The sequence below is a fragment of the Plectrocnemia conspersa genome, unplaced genomic scaffold, assembly GCF_051122295.1.
Source record: "Plectrocnemia conspersa isolate PC_06_02 unplaced genomic scaffold, ASM5112229v1 ptg000001l, whole genome shotgun sequence".
NCBI lineage: Eukaryota > Metazoa > Arthropoda > Insecta > Trichoptera > Polycentropodidae > Plectrocnemia > Plectrocnemia conspersa.
The window spans coordinates 24505124-24521913 of record NW_028277165.1 but is presented as its reverse complement, the minus strand read 5'-3'; the positions used below and the strand labels follow the sequence as shown (position 1 = coordinate 24521913).

The following is a 16790-nucleotide window of genomic DNA, read 5'->3' as shown; positions in this document are numbered from 1 at the left end:
CAATAAAAGTTAGTCTCAATGACGCTTGTCACTTTTTGGACATGTAATGACCTCTCGTGAATCACATGAAGATTTTCCTCGCTCCATATGTGTGAATTTTTATCTACGTAGGACGATGAAATTGACTATAATTCGACACACATTTCGTACAGAATTGTTTTTCTGTAAAGGAATTGCTAAATTTTAACGCATTAAGCAGTGGTTAAGCGAACCATTTCATTAATATGTTGTTACAAACTAACATTTGACACTTTTAACAAGCGTGCTTATTGACAGCTGTCTGATTTACAGTGCTGCTAATATTGAAAACTCGAATAGGATCATCCTGTACGACACGTTTATATATTATATATTTTTTATAAATTATTTTTTTACACCAATTTTAACCGCCTCATAAATCTGCCCCCTCCCCTAGATCTGGGCCTGGTGGTTCAATGACCCCACGAGTACTAATTTCATAGTAGTGTGTCACATATTCACATAATAAAACGATTTAAAATTATTATATTATAAATTGTTAGAACACGAAGATTATTAGATAAAATTATAATAATAATAGATTTATGAAAGCATAAGAGACGATCAAGTGCGGAATAGCGTAATCCGTAACGTCTCAGATTAGTAACTCTGAGATTTGCAGGTTCAATACTCGGTAGCGACACTCGAATTTTTATTTATAAGAATGCGCTATTATTAAAAAAAACCGGCACCAGCTGCAGTGATATCTATTGATTATAAATTGTATAGCATATACTAATTTATAATGAATAATATAGAAGTCACCGATTCCCAGACTTTTAGTCTAGTGGTTAATACTTACTTGTAGATATTCATTATGTCTGATTGACTTACTCAGTTGGTCCAGATTTTCCGCTAAAAAATAAATAGAAAAAGTATGCACAAGACATAGAATTAGTTAGTTTATGTACAACATACATATGAAAAACGAGCTACTTTACAAACATGTACTATATAGTACATTTACATAGAGACATTTCTATGTTCTGTATTGATACAGAATAAACAGAAGTGGGGTTGATCCTCACACCCCCCACAGTATGTCAGCAACTTCGGTGGTCTTGTGCTTCGCAAATTTTCATCCAAACTTAGAATTGGAGCACCTAGCACAATTACGCTTTTCAAGCTAGAACGTTTTTTTTCAATAAGTCATGGCTGATTTAAAACCATTTTAGTTATTACTGAAGTTGATGGCTCTAAAAAATCTTTGCACGACGTAAGATAACGCGAGCTCTTTCCGAAACTCCACAATGGTATTTTTTTCTTTTGATACGTTTTTTAGCATAACAAAAGAATTTACTATTTAAATAATAAAAATGAGCTCGATTGCCAATTTGTTTTTCGAAGCGGGCTGCAATACACTGTCATCTTGTCCGATAAATCTACCGCTGCTTTGCCTTGATTGAAATCGTGGATTATTATCGGTTTTTCAAACAGATTACCTATTTTATTGTCTTTTGTAAAGAGTATAATGACATCTCGCATGTCTCTTCATTTCAAAATAGTTAGGTCTTTTATATTTTGCTTGGCAGCTATTTCGCCTCGATTCAATTTTTGTTTGGTTATTTCTTTCGGCAATCCTCTCCGATCAATTCTAATTGTTCCAAGTAAATGTGTGTCTTCAGTCAATAGTTTATTAGCTAAATCCAAACACGTGTACCAGTTATCGGTACATATTGTATGGAATTTATGAAGTATTGGCTACGAAAGTATCATCACTACATGTGTTGACTTAAAAAATCAACTATAGTTTATCATCTCTATATATAAATATATCATATACAACAAAATTTGTAATTTGCAAAAAAGCTCAATAGCTCTTTTTTCAAAATTATGCGTGGCACGATACGTGATTTAATAAGCTCGATTAAACGCCACTTACAAATATTATTAAATAAAATTTAATTAACGAAAGAGATATAACAAATAGTGTCGGAAAGCTCTCTCGGTAGCGAGAGCTTTCCCGGTTACAAAAGCGGCGGCGCTTCGGCGCATCCCTAGGGTCGATCGGAAAAGCGTCCGCCTCGGCGCGGTAATCGGGCGCGCGCGTCGACCTTGGGGCTGCGCGCGCAGGTGCGCGGGCCTCGTGCGCATACGCTCGGCGCGTTTCGGAGGCGCGGGCCGCAGTCGGCGCCGGCAGCGGGCGCGGCTGGCGGCTGGCTAGCGGCTGGCTGGCTGGCCACTGGCCACTGCCCCCGTACGCGCGACGCCGTGCACCGACACACCGCCATGCCCGCCCTCTGATATGCCACAGCCATGGCGGTCGCGCCCTCCGCCGACGAGCTGGCCGCGCGCGGACACTGCTTCGCCAAGAAGACCTTCCACAAGCCCACCTACTGCCACCACTGCTCGGACCTGCTCTGGGGGCTCATCGGCCAGGGGTACAGCTGCGAAGGTGCGACCCTTTTTCTTCATTTTATACGCACCCCCTCCACCCTTCTTCCAAAATATGCGTAGCGAATTAAAATGGCGTATCCCGAGTCCATCGCTTACAATAAACCAGGCGCTAAGTGCCCTCGACTAAATTTCCTTTAAATGCTATCAATATCTACATAGAACGCAGCACGAGGGAATCCTTTCATATAAATAATATTTTTTATTCAATTATCAATTGAAACGGCGTTGGGTGTAACTCCATTTTTTAGCTTTAATAGAAAAAGAGGCACTAAGTGCAATCAAATTATAAAAATTCGCCTAAAATAAAAAAAAGTACTGAGTGCCATAATTATGTATTTTTTATATGTATTATATATCTAGATATGTACTAAAGGGGTACTACTATAAATTGATGCGGCCGCTAGGGTATATACGAATAGCACAAGGAAAAACATATAGGCATGTCGTTAGATGTAATTTCGCTTGAAATAAAGCAGGTCCTAAGTGCCATAAATTTACTTTCACACAGATCTGTGAGCACTAAAGATAAAAAATATAGAATCAGGACATAACACAATTTCAAATAGCACAGACTACTTTTTCTGATTTTTTTCCTGATCTACCAGAAATACGGCATTAGTTGTTATGCATTAGCTGGTATCATTTAACATGAATCAAGCACTATATGGCATAAACTTGTTTTTGTCTATACATATGTAGATAAAATGCTACAGGGGTACTTCCATAACTTGGCGGGATCGCTCGAGTCTGCGTAGCAGTAGAGCGTAGCTCAAGAAAAAACGCACTAATGCCTTTTTTATAAGTGCTCGATTTACCTCCTGTTTTTTTTATATTTTTATATGAGCTGCTCTAGCTTCACTTAAAATAAAGAAAGTGCCATAAACATGTATTTTTGTATATGTACTATAGGGGTACTCCTATAAATTGAAGCGGTCGCTAAAATATCTGCGAATAATACAATATCAAACATATAAGCAAGATTTTGAAAAAAATCACTAAAACTCCCTTGAAAAAAATCACTAAAAATTGAACAAGCCCTAAGTTTCATAAACTTATTTTCACACATATATTGATAAGTATCAAAGCTATAAATACAGAATCACAGCAGTTTTTGCGTATAGCTTTATCTGCTTTTCCTAATTTTAGTGATATCTGCAAAAAGTACTTCTAAATACATATCTTGTTTGCCTAAAAGCCATAAGCTTGTTTGTATCGATAAATGCTACAGGGGTACTTCTACAATATAACTTGTCGAGATCACTCGAGTCTGCGTAGAGCGTAGCACAGGAAAAAACACGCTTAATGTCTCTGATTCAACTAAGTGCCCGATTTACTTCTTATTTTTCATATTAGCAGCCTTTGTTCCAGTTAAAATTTAAATTAATAACGTACTTTATATTAATATGCCTCGACTAATTTGTAACGGTGAGTAAGGTATCTATGAATAGCACGATAAAACTTCCCTCAAACAGTTTAACTTGGAATATGTTTTTTTTTCAAATAAAACATGTTAAATCTGTAATTCACTTTAATACCCCTCCCCCTCCCCTTCAAAATCATAAAGAAAAACTTTTATTTTATGTAAATTGTGCAATAATCAAGGACGTCATTTGGGAGCAGGTTGAAGCATTTGTCCAGAAAAATGCATTTAAATTAATGAAATGTTAAAAATTTTAATGAAATCGAAATACTAAAAAAAACGACCACTGCCTGGCCAACTTTTGCAATTCTAAACCAGAAATTTTCACGTTTCAAAAATTCTGTCCTAAAAATATAAATAGAATAAGAAATGTTTTTTTCAACTAACTAGCACAGCGCGTAAAACTGGTACATTTTAAGGAAAATGTCTGGTAAGTTTCGCGAACGTTTTTAAAGCAATTTTATTTTTTTCAAGTTTTTAAAGCTTTTTTGATGTATTTTAAATCAACTTGATTAATTAAAATACAAAAAAATCAAAATAAAAACAAAACTTTTAGGATTTAAAAAATTGTCAAAGCCGTTTGGAAAGGCAACAAAATAATTGGTTAGGTTTTTTTAATAAATTGTTAGTAACTTTTAAATAATGTCAGTAATATTATATTATTAATGAATGGTCAGCTAGTAATTATGAACTATTTGTCAAAAAGTTACTGACCATATTTGAGTAAAGCACCGATTATGATAGCGGAAATACCAATTTTTTTCTTATTCCCTTTTACTTACATTTTTTATTTGAAGGATTATATGCGATTTGCGTATTCAAATATTTTATTAAATTTCTCGCAAAGCATATATTTATTATCCTTTAAAATGGTAAAATTCGATAAAAATATAATTATCTATTTAATTTAAAACTTGACAAATTTAATATATAAAACAAAATTGAAAACTGACCATTTAATAAAGCTACTGATCGTTAAATTATTTTTTTTACCGAAATAAAAAAAATCAGGCCTTTTATGTTAATGTATTTATAATAGTAATTAAGATCCAAATTTATTATATAGATATTTAATTCGCTTATTTTTACGTTATAATATTTATTAATTAATAAAGACACATATTTTAAACAATTTTTTGATAGATGCTAAAACAGTTGCAATCAAATATTCAAATAGAAGTTGCGATTTTTTTTTAAATCGCTGATACTTATTCAATTTATTTCGAAATTATTTTTTGAAAAATTTGAATTTTTGAAAAAATATCGTTTTTTTAACTCCACTTCGATTTTGCACAAAGTATTTTTTTTTAATCTTAAAATAGATAAAACAAAATTTGAATTAACGCGATAATTTGCCAAAAATGTATGTTCAAAATACTTGCCTTTAATAATTACGACGCTACCGAGTCATTTTTAAAAAAAATACTGATCATTAAATTAAATTACCGACTATCAACAAATAAAATTACTGATACATACTATCTGTATAGTCTTCGGAGATTAACTGATTTCTGTACTCTGATATAAATTTCATGAATAACAAACTGTGCTGAGTAACTATTGTTCGCACATAAACTGTTGCAAATCGCAGCATCATTTATATCACTTCTTCGTGTACAATTTTGAAACCCATTTTAGTTTTTGATATCCATAAAGATGATAGATCACTTATCTGATTGTTTTGTCATTTTGAAGCGAATTTAAAAAAGATCTTGCTGTATTTTATTTATATAACATATAATTATATCTATATAACATTATTGAACTTTCATTACCCATTTTTTCTCAATAAAAAAAAAACTATTTTCCTGTTATCGGATGCCATTTTTATAAAATAAATATTATATAAGAATCTGATAAGATTATTGTGAGAATCTTTATTCGGTACTAGGCAAATTGAAAACATTTATTGTGAAAAAACCTAACCATCCTAAAAATATATAAAAGGCATTAAAATACCGAAAAAACAAAGGCAATACCTGTAATGCGCCAAAGTACGTAAAGTAGGAACTGTTTCGTAAACTACTGTCAATCTTAGATGTAGATCATTTAACTAATTTCACTTGAAATGAAAAGGGCACAAGTATCATAATTATTCTTCGTTTTTCACCAATACTCTTATACTTTTCTTATTAATTATTTTTTTGAATACATTTACCCAATTATAGTAGACATTAAGATGTTAAGATTTTTTTAGAATAAATCACAGTTATTTATTTAGCTATTTACGAGATTTTTTTCGTCGTCGTTTTTTCAACCCCACTTCAATTTTGCATAAAAAACCTAAGCTTTGAATGCACTTACCTATTTATAGTTTATGTTGTGTATTATTATACGTATGTTAAGTGTAAAAATTAGCTATATTAGCTAAATAAATAATAAACTTTAAATGTAACACCCTTAATGGAAATAATACAGGCATTATTATTAAATACTAATGAAATTAACCTAATCTGTAAATCGCCTAAACTGATTAAAAAATAAGAATGCGTAAAGTACTATATTTTTACAATTCTATACGTCCTTATCTATATAGTATTAAAACATATTTAAAAAATGCAATCTTAGAACTAATTCAGGCCTGTTAAAATATTCAGTTCATTAACCAATTTAGAATATCGAAATGGAACAATTTGACATTTTTTATTGTAACATATAATTAAATGTAAAGACTGTAACCTTAAAAACGCGGAGGAAGTATAATTACAATTTAATTCCCAAAAATGTTTTTTTTATCCGTCGTTATTCGCGTGGGGTGCATTTTACACCCTACTGGAATTAAATCATTCGTTTATAACAGAATACACATCTTAACTCTTATTTTAAAGTCAAATTTTGAATTTTAAAGTTAAAACTATAATAAATAAAAAAAGTTTTTTATTAGACAGTTTTCTTAAGCGCAAAAATCATTTTCCTACTTACATAAGTTATAACAATGATATTTATAGAAATGTCTCCTTTAATATTAATTTCCAGTAATATAATCAATTTTTAAAAATATGGCAAAGCTAATAACCCTAAGTATAATTTACAACCCACACATAAAAAGCTATATTAAGTTCATTTATACAATTTTTACATAAATTTGACATAAAATCATTATTGATTTCTTTTTTAGTTTTTAAAAAACATACGTATGAAAATATACGTATTACTTTTTATCGTTTTTGTATAATGCACATAAAAATACACAACTTTATCGCAGTATTTCAAGATTAAAAAATAACCGGATTTCGGGATTAAAATATTTACTGCCTATTTTTTCCCTAAGAGTATTGTTTATATCTTTTAAGGTTTTAATATAACAACTCATAAAGGTAAAAAAATTCGTCAAAAAGAAACTACTGCCTAAATCAATTTTCTGGTATGAAAAACTGATTTAGGCAGTAGTTTTAAATTCAAGTAAATTATTTCAATTTCGTTGCAAATATTATAATAACGAGGTGCTAAAATAACCACAACTGATTTCTATCTAAAGGGCTCCATCCACGCAACGTCGATAATATCAACAATCGTTCCTATATCTACATATATATTTATATATAGTCCAAGATCGGATTTATTTTTAAATCTCTCGCTTATATATAAACAGCGGGGCTATTTCAACTCAACTAATTTCTCTCTAGCAGCAGTGGCGTAGCTATAAAATTCGGGTTCATAACCAAATAATTTAGAAGTCTTAATATTTTTCAACAAAAATTGTGAATCTTATTCTCACAAACTTCACTTAGCTGCACAACAAGAAAATCAAAAATAATAAATTAGACAAACTTTTATAGAATAAATATTCAAATCGATAAGCTTTTAGTATTATATTTAGGTCATGCAGAAATACATTTTCGATAAATTACTTACTTCTCAGTTGGGAAAATGTAATTTTGGTTTAACGTCGAGTGGTCAAATCGGAACTATACCTTTTTTAATTAAATTTTCTTAAAATAACTAGAACAATGATTAATCTCCTATGTGCCATGTATCAATATTAACCGCGGCTCAAGTCATCCAAACACTAGATGACTTAAGTCGTTCGTTATCTAGTTTAGAACCCTTTATGAAGCTAATTGCCAATTATTTTGGTTACGATTGAGCAGTTCCTAAAAATTGGACCAACTACTCCTTAATTCGATAAGAATTGTATTAGCTGATGATAATGGTATCGTTTTATGCTTGAAACTTTCAATAATGGCACATGTAACAATGTATTTGATATTACAAAAAACGAAATATTTAAAAAAAAAACGACCACTAACTGGCTAACTTTGAAAAAGCTGAAATGCTGAACCTGGCAATAATTAATCTTTTAAAATAAAAAATCGACCATAACTTCAAATTAAATAAAACCGACTAAAATTTTAAATTGCTTTTGACGTGAATTTTTTACTTCTGAGAAGTGATAATTGATTTTGCGCACCCCTATTGACCAAAATTCGGTTTGAATACACTGACCGATTTTCTTATATCAAAACTCTATCCTTTTCTTATATCAAAACTCTATCTTTTTTTTAAATCTGATAGTTATCCTATAGGATAACTATCAGATTTTAAAAAAAACATTAGTTTGTATTTTAGGCTTGACCTATAATTCTTTTTAGAACTTAGGTTTCACAACTGCAATTAAGTTTCATATACATTTTTGTGCAGCATATAATTTCACTAGCGCCTATCATTTAAAATTATATTTTTGCTTGTAGAAATATATATCGACTGGTGAGAATGTATTTTGACTTCACTAGTGAAAATATAACTTCACTGAAAAATACACATTTGCTGTTGCATTTATACTTTGCATTAAATAAGCAATGATAAAAATTCTCTTTGATGGATAACCCGATAATTTCTGGATTAGAAATAGGGACGTGATTTCAGCTTTTTTTAATATTTCGATTTTTTTAATATTCATAGTATTTAACTAAATGACATTCATTTTTCTGGCTTCACTTATCACCTGAACCTCCCCCTCCCCTATAATGTATTTTTTAGAATTGCAATTGTACAAATAACGCTGTAATTCGGTGATACATTTTTTTCATCCTGTTTAGTCACATCACTGTCGTCGTCTTCGCTTACTGTTTTATGCTTTGAATTAACGACTTCAACAATTGTATCCACACAGTCTTAACGATCATTGTAACATGCTGAATGGTCATGCATTGTCAAAAAATCTGGATAATTAACAATTGGAGCTTGTAAAACCTCTTCATTACTTAAATTTACGGTCCTAATTCAACGGAATGGTGTCTCAGATACTGTGTCTCTTACTTGGTTTCTGTCCCAAATAACCGGCTGTTTCAATAAACCACGGAATCGACTATATCCACGATTCCACTTCCATGCACCGTCTCACACCGCAGCACGCGCAATATTTTTTTTACATCTAATATATATTAAAAGCTCATCAGTGACACTTTCACTATATAGACATTTCTTTATACAAACTGTATTTAATAGATTTAAAAAAACTTATACAGTAGGTATCATATATAGACTGAAAGAGAGGGCGTTAATAATGTAATTATTTTCTGCATAGTTTTTGTAAAAATAATTTCAATATTTTTGGGGGGCTTCTGGTGGCAAGAAAAGCCGAAGCCATTTTAGCTACAATACTGTTTTACTAAATAATAAAATATTTTCTTACAGACTAGACTTCTCTGTAGTGTGTATTTTTTTATACAATATAAATAGTAAATTTATTATAAAGTTGAAGATAAATCTCAGTACGAAATTTATAGATATTTTATTTATTAACCCGTTATTGAAGTATAAATGTTTCATGTTAAACTGTAATTTTACTTCGGAATACTATAAAAATATCCCAAGCAATGGACTAAATTCTACAGATCAAGTATTAGTAAAAGAAATACTTGTAATTGTAATTCATATTTGAAGATCTGTAGCTCTGTGATATTATGATCTTTCAGCAGTAGCGAACTCTACGTTTTATTGGCGGCGCCGAAAGCTCTTGTCCGTGAGTTATTTGCCGTCAATCTTTCGTGAAAATAATTTTGCAAAATTAAACCATAGAGCTTTGAAAGCTTGCCGATATACCATGTTATCGCGAGTGCCGAACCGATAATTTGTATTTGTGTAGTGTAGGCTTAACGGAATGCTAATTGTATCCGGAACACGATATGTGTGCGGATTTGCGATCGTGCACACATGTCTAATTGGATTTGCGACCGTGAAAACTGTGCGAAAAAATCGTAAACGTATCGAAAAATTAACAGATTTTAATTATTATAGTAAAACTAGCTATAGTGCTTTTTTTTCTATTTTTTATATCCTTGAATATATTTTTCAGCAACTTAAAATTTACAATGAGAAAAACATTCATCTCTCAAGTCAACGGAACAATTGTTTGATGTTTTCATTTTAATTTTAAATTTGAGAACCTTTCAACCAACCATATTTTTTATCAAATGTTATTTTTAGCAATTGTGGAATGACTTCAAAAACAATTCCATATATTTTCAGACAGTATCTTTCACATGTCATAGGCACTTAAGATTGTCCCTGAAACGACTCTCTATTACAACTTTAACATAAGCATATAGTTGTTCCTATATGTATTTAAATCTCTTAATATTCATATATATCTGAAACATGTACCTAAATGATATACTAATCGTATTTCTAAATTAAGTGTGGCAGTAGTTTCCAGACTAATTGACGCCCTTAAATCCAGTCATTTTGTGATAGCAGAGGATTAAATATAAAGTTTTATGAAAAATATCACCAACAAACTTCCGGTCATAAAAAAACGCGTTGGTTCAAAAATTTGCTTCAAACCGCTCAGTAAAAACGTCATATCAGTAAGACTTTAGAATAGTATTACAGAAGATGATACTACTAAATATTTTTGCTGTATTAATATTCATTCGATAGGATGGTTACAATTTGACAATATTGTCTCTTAGCGAATTTCCGACTTTTGCATCTCTGGTTAAAATCGTCGACGCTTATGTTCCATCTCACCGTCAACTGGGTCAGTGTACAGCAAAACGATGAACAGTTTCACCAAGAATCCGCTTCCTGGTGAGGTCATCATAAAGCACGTGTTTGAATACATGCATACATTGTAAATCCATTTTGTAAACAATTGCACGTATACCTATGAATGACCGATTTGCCCTTAACTGTATTATACTATGGCTATCACCGTGTATCTTAATTTATTTATCTAGTCTAGCATACCTATATATTGTCATGGTAAAATATCAGAATGGTAACCCAGAGGCCGTGGGTTCGAGCCACGGCAACAAACTCGATTTTTTATTTATAAAAATGCTCCATCTTTATAAATACAAAGTGACATCTATTGATTATACATTATATTACACATGATAGTTTATAATTAATTATACATAATTACATTGATTATCAGCCTGAAAAGTCTGGTGGTTAAATAAACTTGTTGGTACAGATTTAACCCATTGTAACGCATTAGGCTTACGCCTGTCAGGTTATAGCCCTGAAATGTGTTCGTTACTTCACAACCGATCTCATTTCATTGCACTGTTATAATGAATCGAAATTCTTCAACAGCATAATAGGGCAACTGGTAGTTTCATCTTCGTTCGTTTTTTTTGTCAACTGAGTAAAATGAACTTTCAGCTATTGCTATTAAAACCATTTGTTTCAGCTACTTTACTTTTCCTACAGTGATACTTAAAAAGTTTATTATAAAAGCGTTTATAATACAGTAAAATTATATTTATAGCATAATGCATTTTAATTGTTCCCGCGATGAATTCCTGGAATTCAGTATTTTGTTTCCAATCCACCGTTTAATGTTACAATCAATATAATGACACTTTGTACATGCATATTTCATATATACCAACTTGAGCATATATTAAATCATATACCTATATGTGCATTTTCTAATACAATAAACCTTCAGTACGCGACTGTAATAATATGATATATCTGATTTTAATCACTAGATTTCTAAAATAAATGATTCCATTAAAAATGGTATTCTAAGATTTTTTTACTTAAACATATCTAAATTTGGCTAAGATTGAAAATAACTATTGGACTTATTTGGATAAAACCAGTAAGTGGCGACATTAAAATAGCCAAATTCATAAATAAATGCAAATCACATGATATAACCTTTTTTTGTAATACGTCTGCATTCGAAGTAAATGATTTTTAAAATATATAAAGACTAATCTTATATTTATTATACATATATACACGAATTAATGTTTTAAAGAACGAATAACATGTCTGAAATTGACTTTGACGTTACACATAATATAATTAAATTATTTAGTAATACCACTATTTTTAAATTCAAACATATATACAAAAAAGTTGAATCACTATAAACTCGATTGCTGAGTTTTGCTAAAATCGGCTTTATAGTTTTTGCGAATTCAAAACGTGGTCACTACATGATACCTGACTAGTTTTTGTACCAATACATATCGTATGCGGGAAGTAAAAATGAAATGTGTCAGAAGTATCAAAATCGGTAAGCGGACATGCTGTTGTGCTATTTCTGAATAAAGCGTTATCTTAACGCGGCGTCGACTGTTTATTTTAGTAGTAGGAAGACGAATAGTTTGCGCATATTCAGAAATTTAACTGTGATAACATAGAAGTTTATTTTTTTTTTTTGGTATAGAATGTTTGATATTAGTCCTAATTAGTAAAAATATTTTACACCAAACAATTTTGCTAAAAAAATGTTTTTTATTTAAGAAGTGATCTATTTAATGTAATATGTCTGAAATATCCAAGTATCAAATGACGTCACTGTGTTCTATATATGTATCAATACTGTATTCATCTAAATCTGTTTAACTGTGAAAGAGGAGTGATTGTTAAACAAATAATACTGATACAATACAACAACAGTTATTTTAAAAACTTATTTATATACTTCTTGATTTAAATCAGAATACGTAGCTTTGAATATCTTACAATCTTTGTATAATTATATTCTGAATTGATGATTTTTTAATATATACTTCTTTAGTAAATTTCTTAACAACAAATAATCAGTATTTTTTAACTAAAGAAGTAATAAAACCATTTTATAATATAGCTTTATATTTTCAGACGTCATATTGCAGCTTAGGATAGCGCAATTTTTATTATAAAATCACTTATGCTGTGGAAATTAAACGCACAGCCTCCATCTCCTTATAAATTACGTATAATCTTACTACAATATTTTTAGGCCAACACATATATTTAAAAAAAAATATTTTAGTTGAACGCAATTCAATAGATCACTTCAAAAACGAGCAATACGATGTAAAAATCGATAATAAAAAAAAATTTAATTCAAAATATGATACCAAATAATTGACAGAGCCGACTCTAGCTTATTTAGCGCCCCAGGCAAAGAATATTGCTCCCCCCTCCCTATATTATCAACACATTTATGTATATTAATTCTAATTAACTACAGGCATTTTGATATTTAATATTTATGGTAAATCAAAATAACTACATTGTAGTTTTTAATGTATTTTAATTAATTATTTATCTAAAAAAATAGTATATCAACACTAAAAAAACTGTATGGTAACCACAGAACAAAGAATATAATAGTAGCTAACCAAAATGTGCATAAAAGAGCTTTATAATGTATTTAAAGCTAAAATAATATTTTTCAACCCTTTTCTATTCTAACATTAAAAATATACCATTAAATTTCAATGCAATATATTTTTAATAAATGAAAAATTATTATCTATATATTCAAAAATGTTATTGGAATATATTTTTCAGTTTTAAACAGTAATAAGAACGGCGATTTTAGAACCCCAGTTCAACATAGAAAAAGAAAGCTTAAATAAACAAAGGTTATTTTCAAATATCATCCGCTAGCTATACGAAATGATTTTAAGCGTTCTCTAATTCTTATTGGTTAGCAATTTTAGATTTTTTTAGTGACATTGTTTGAAATTTTTTGAATAAAACGTTGCGTCTTTTTTTGATTTATTGGCATTGGATAACTAAAAATGAAGTTTAAATGATTTAATTATGCCTCTTTTCTTTAACCGTTCTAAAAAAATCAATTTATCAATCGCATTAAGATTCATATTAATAGGGTTGGTAAATTTAGAATTTAAGCCAGAGACGTTGCTTCAGCTTTTTCCAGAAAGGGGGGCAAAAGTCAGTTAGTGGTTGTTTTTTAATATTTCATTTCATTAAGGTTAATAGTATTTCATTTATGGCTGAATTCAAGGGTTCATGTCAAAAGAAATAAAATCGTGCCGTCGCAGTGGAAACGCTTGTTTATCTAGCGTTCATTTTAAGACTTTTTATAATATTATTAGGACTTACATTAAGTGAAAATCGAATAAAACACATCTACACCGAATTTTGACCAATAGTCAGCGTAAAAAACAATTATCCCTTCTCAAAAGTCAAAAATCCACGTCAAAAGCAATAAAATCGTGCCGTCGCCGTCGCTGTGGAAACGCTCGGTAACGATTGCGACGTCGCCAATACGATTTTATCGCTCTTTATGATCATTTTTGACTTCTGAGAAATAATAATTGTTTTTGCGCCCTCCTATTGACCAAAATTCGGTTTCAATATTTTTTAATCTTTCGTTAGGTTAGATTTGGTTTGAACAGCAAATGAGCGTTTTACAACTATCAAATTCAGTTCATAGAAATTATAGAGCAGCATAGAATTTAGCGCTAGTAGAAATATATATCTACTGGTGAAAATGAATTTGGATATCAGAAGTAAAAATATAACTTTAGTGGTCTTTTTTTTTAATTTTTATAAATAAATATTTTATAAATTAAATTCAAGTGGAAGTAAATGTCCTCACCTGCGTTATTCTCAAAATGACGTCCCTGCTTAAAGGCATTGAAATGTAATTAAGGCGATTCAGACTTAGCGCATTTAAATACATTTGGCATATAAGCTGTTTTAATTTCAAATTTGTCTTGCCTTCGTTTTGACAGTAAATAAATCGCAATGACACGAATTGACTTGGTAGATGCATGCTTTTCTCGTGATAATTTTATGTCGCAATGTCACGAGTAGAGCATTCATCGTGTATGTACAAATAGCGTTTATCATTATATTTTTTTGTAATTTTTCCTGAAAATCAGTACTGGGCTGCGGAAAATATGTACACATAAACCATGCAAACTTCATCTCCATTTAATTAAGAAACTATACTAATAAATAAGGAAAGGTAACAAACAAACCAATAAAAATGGCTTCGCCGAAAGTTAAGCCCTCTAATCTTTCGTTTGAATAATACCATGTTTTTTCTATTATTTTTCACGTAACTAAACTTTCTCCGTTGTGCTGAACGCTTTGCAATATTGGAATCGATCTCGGAATGTATGTATGTACTTATATAGTAGGTATACGTACACATACATAATTATGATTCATGTATAGCAAAATATTTAGATATTATATAATATGTGTACGTCTACATATTGCAATGTCGACATCCAACAACTAATTGAAAACTGCAAATCGTTATTGTATAAAAGGTCAAAGGGATGAGAGACGCAAAGAATCTGCGCCCTCTCGTTGCCATCGTCATTAAGCTCAACAAAGCGTGAAGACTTTCAGAGGGTAGCCATGATTCATCGTGGGACTATCGCTTTAATCTTTCGAAACTCTTTTTTCTCTTCTTAGTCAATAACTCAATTATATCCATAATCTGATACACAATTTTTATCAATAATTTTTTTCGTAAATTCAAAGTTTTCACTATAAAAAAATATTTTTTAATTTACATTCTGAGTCAAATAAGTAATTTATGACAAGACGTTCTTACCATAAATATACTTTGACATTAGTGTTTGTTATTTATTATGAAAAATTACTTCAGGTTGAGAAAACGCTTGTTTTGCCATTAATTAATTTACATCAAATACTATTTCACCAAAAACATTTTGGGTTATGTCATAAATATATTGGCTATTTCTAAGATATTGTTCAATAGCTTTTACCTACATTTTAGAAAATATAAGCTTTTATAGACCTATTCTGTAATAGATTTTTTGCTGTATTGCTTATGACACGTTGAGTTCGCCCTTAATATTTTGAACCATAAATTACATAGTAAATTGTAGTCTAATTGCTTTACACATGTTTGTGTTTTAACAGCTATATCTTTGATATACCAAAATTTTTCATAACAACTCTTATCGTTGCTTCATTAAAAATTAAACATAAGTCGCTGCATATATATAAACAGTTCATATTCATTTACTTGCTATGTATGATATGAGTTTCACTAGAAAAGCATCGCATGGTGACCGCAGGGGCCGTTCATTGTACGGGCGCTGCCGTTGAGGGTAGGGGAAGTGCAGATCCGGGGTGGTTTGAGGGTGTGGTGGCAGTTCCCGCAGCAGCCTTCCGTCCCCGTGACGTCATTGCCGACACCGACTCAAATATCGTTAGCCTATATTTTTGGGGCACCGAGCACAGCGGGAATCACCCGCAGATAGAGACCCGTACTATGCACGTACGCCACCCTTAATACATACGCACGTATCAGGGATGTTTGTGTGTGTGCGTAACTTATTAATATTTCACTTGGATTTTATGCACGACATAAAGTTTTAACAAATCATTATAAATTGTTATAAATGCGCACATTCAACATCTAAAGATTTACTGGATGGTCCATTTAAAAATCATTAAAAGAAAATGTATTTCAATATCTTTCCATTGATTTTTTTCATGGTATCGAAAGTTCGCGTGATACTTCTATTAATCAAACGACTTGAATTAAAATTATATTTCATTAACAATTCACAAGATATCAGTGGTTAAAAGTTACTCTGTATATACATTTTTCATATCTGTATCAAATTATATGGATAGTTTGTAGTATTATTATGTTGAAAAATCAACTAAAAGTAGTATAAATGAATCAAGGGTTTTTATAATAATTATTTATCTAATCCTACGTATTTGTAAAATGATCGAATACTATTAATAATTAATG

At 30.6% G+C, this 16790-nt stretch overlaps 1 protein-coding gene across 6 annotated transcripts in view; it reads left to right on the top strand.

The window, feature by feature from the left end:
- Positions 1–2023: 2023 nt before the first annotated feature.
- Positions 2024–16790, top strand: part of LOC148239323 (diacylglycerol kinase theta) — a 53723-nt gene continuing 38956 nt past the window's right edge. For 5 of the 6 annotated variants that reach the window (XM_088188479.1, XM_088188519.1, XM_088188487.1 and 2 more), the window contains exon 1: positions 2128–2413. In XM_088188479.1, the coding sequence (XP_088044605.1) occupies positions 2275–2413 (139 nt within the window). In that variant the 5' untranslated portion in view covers positions 2128–2274. Of the gene's footprint in view, positions 2414–16790 lie in introns of all 6 variants that reach the window. The other variant, XM_088188503.1, reaches the window with a different exon arrangement.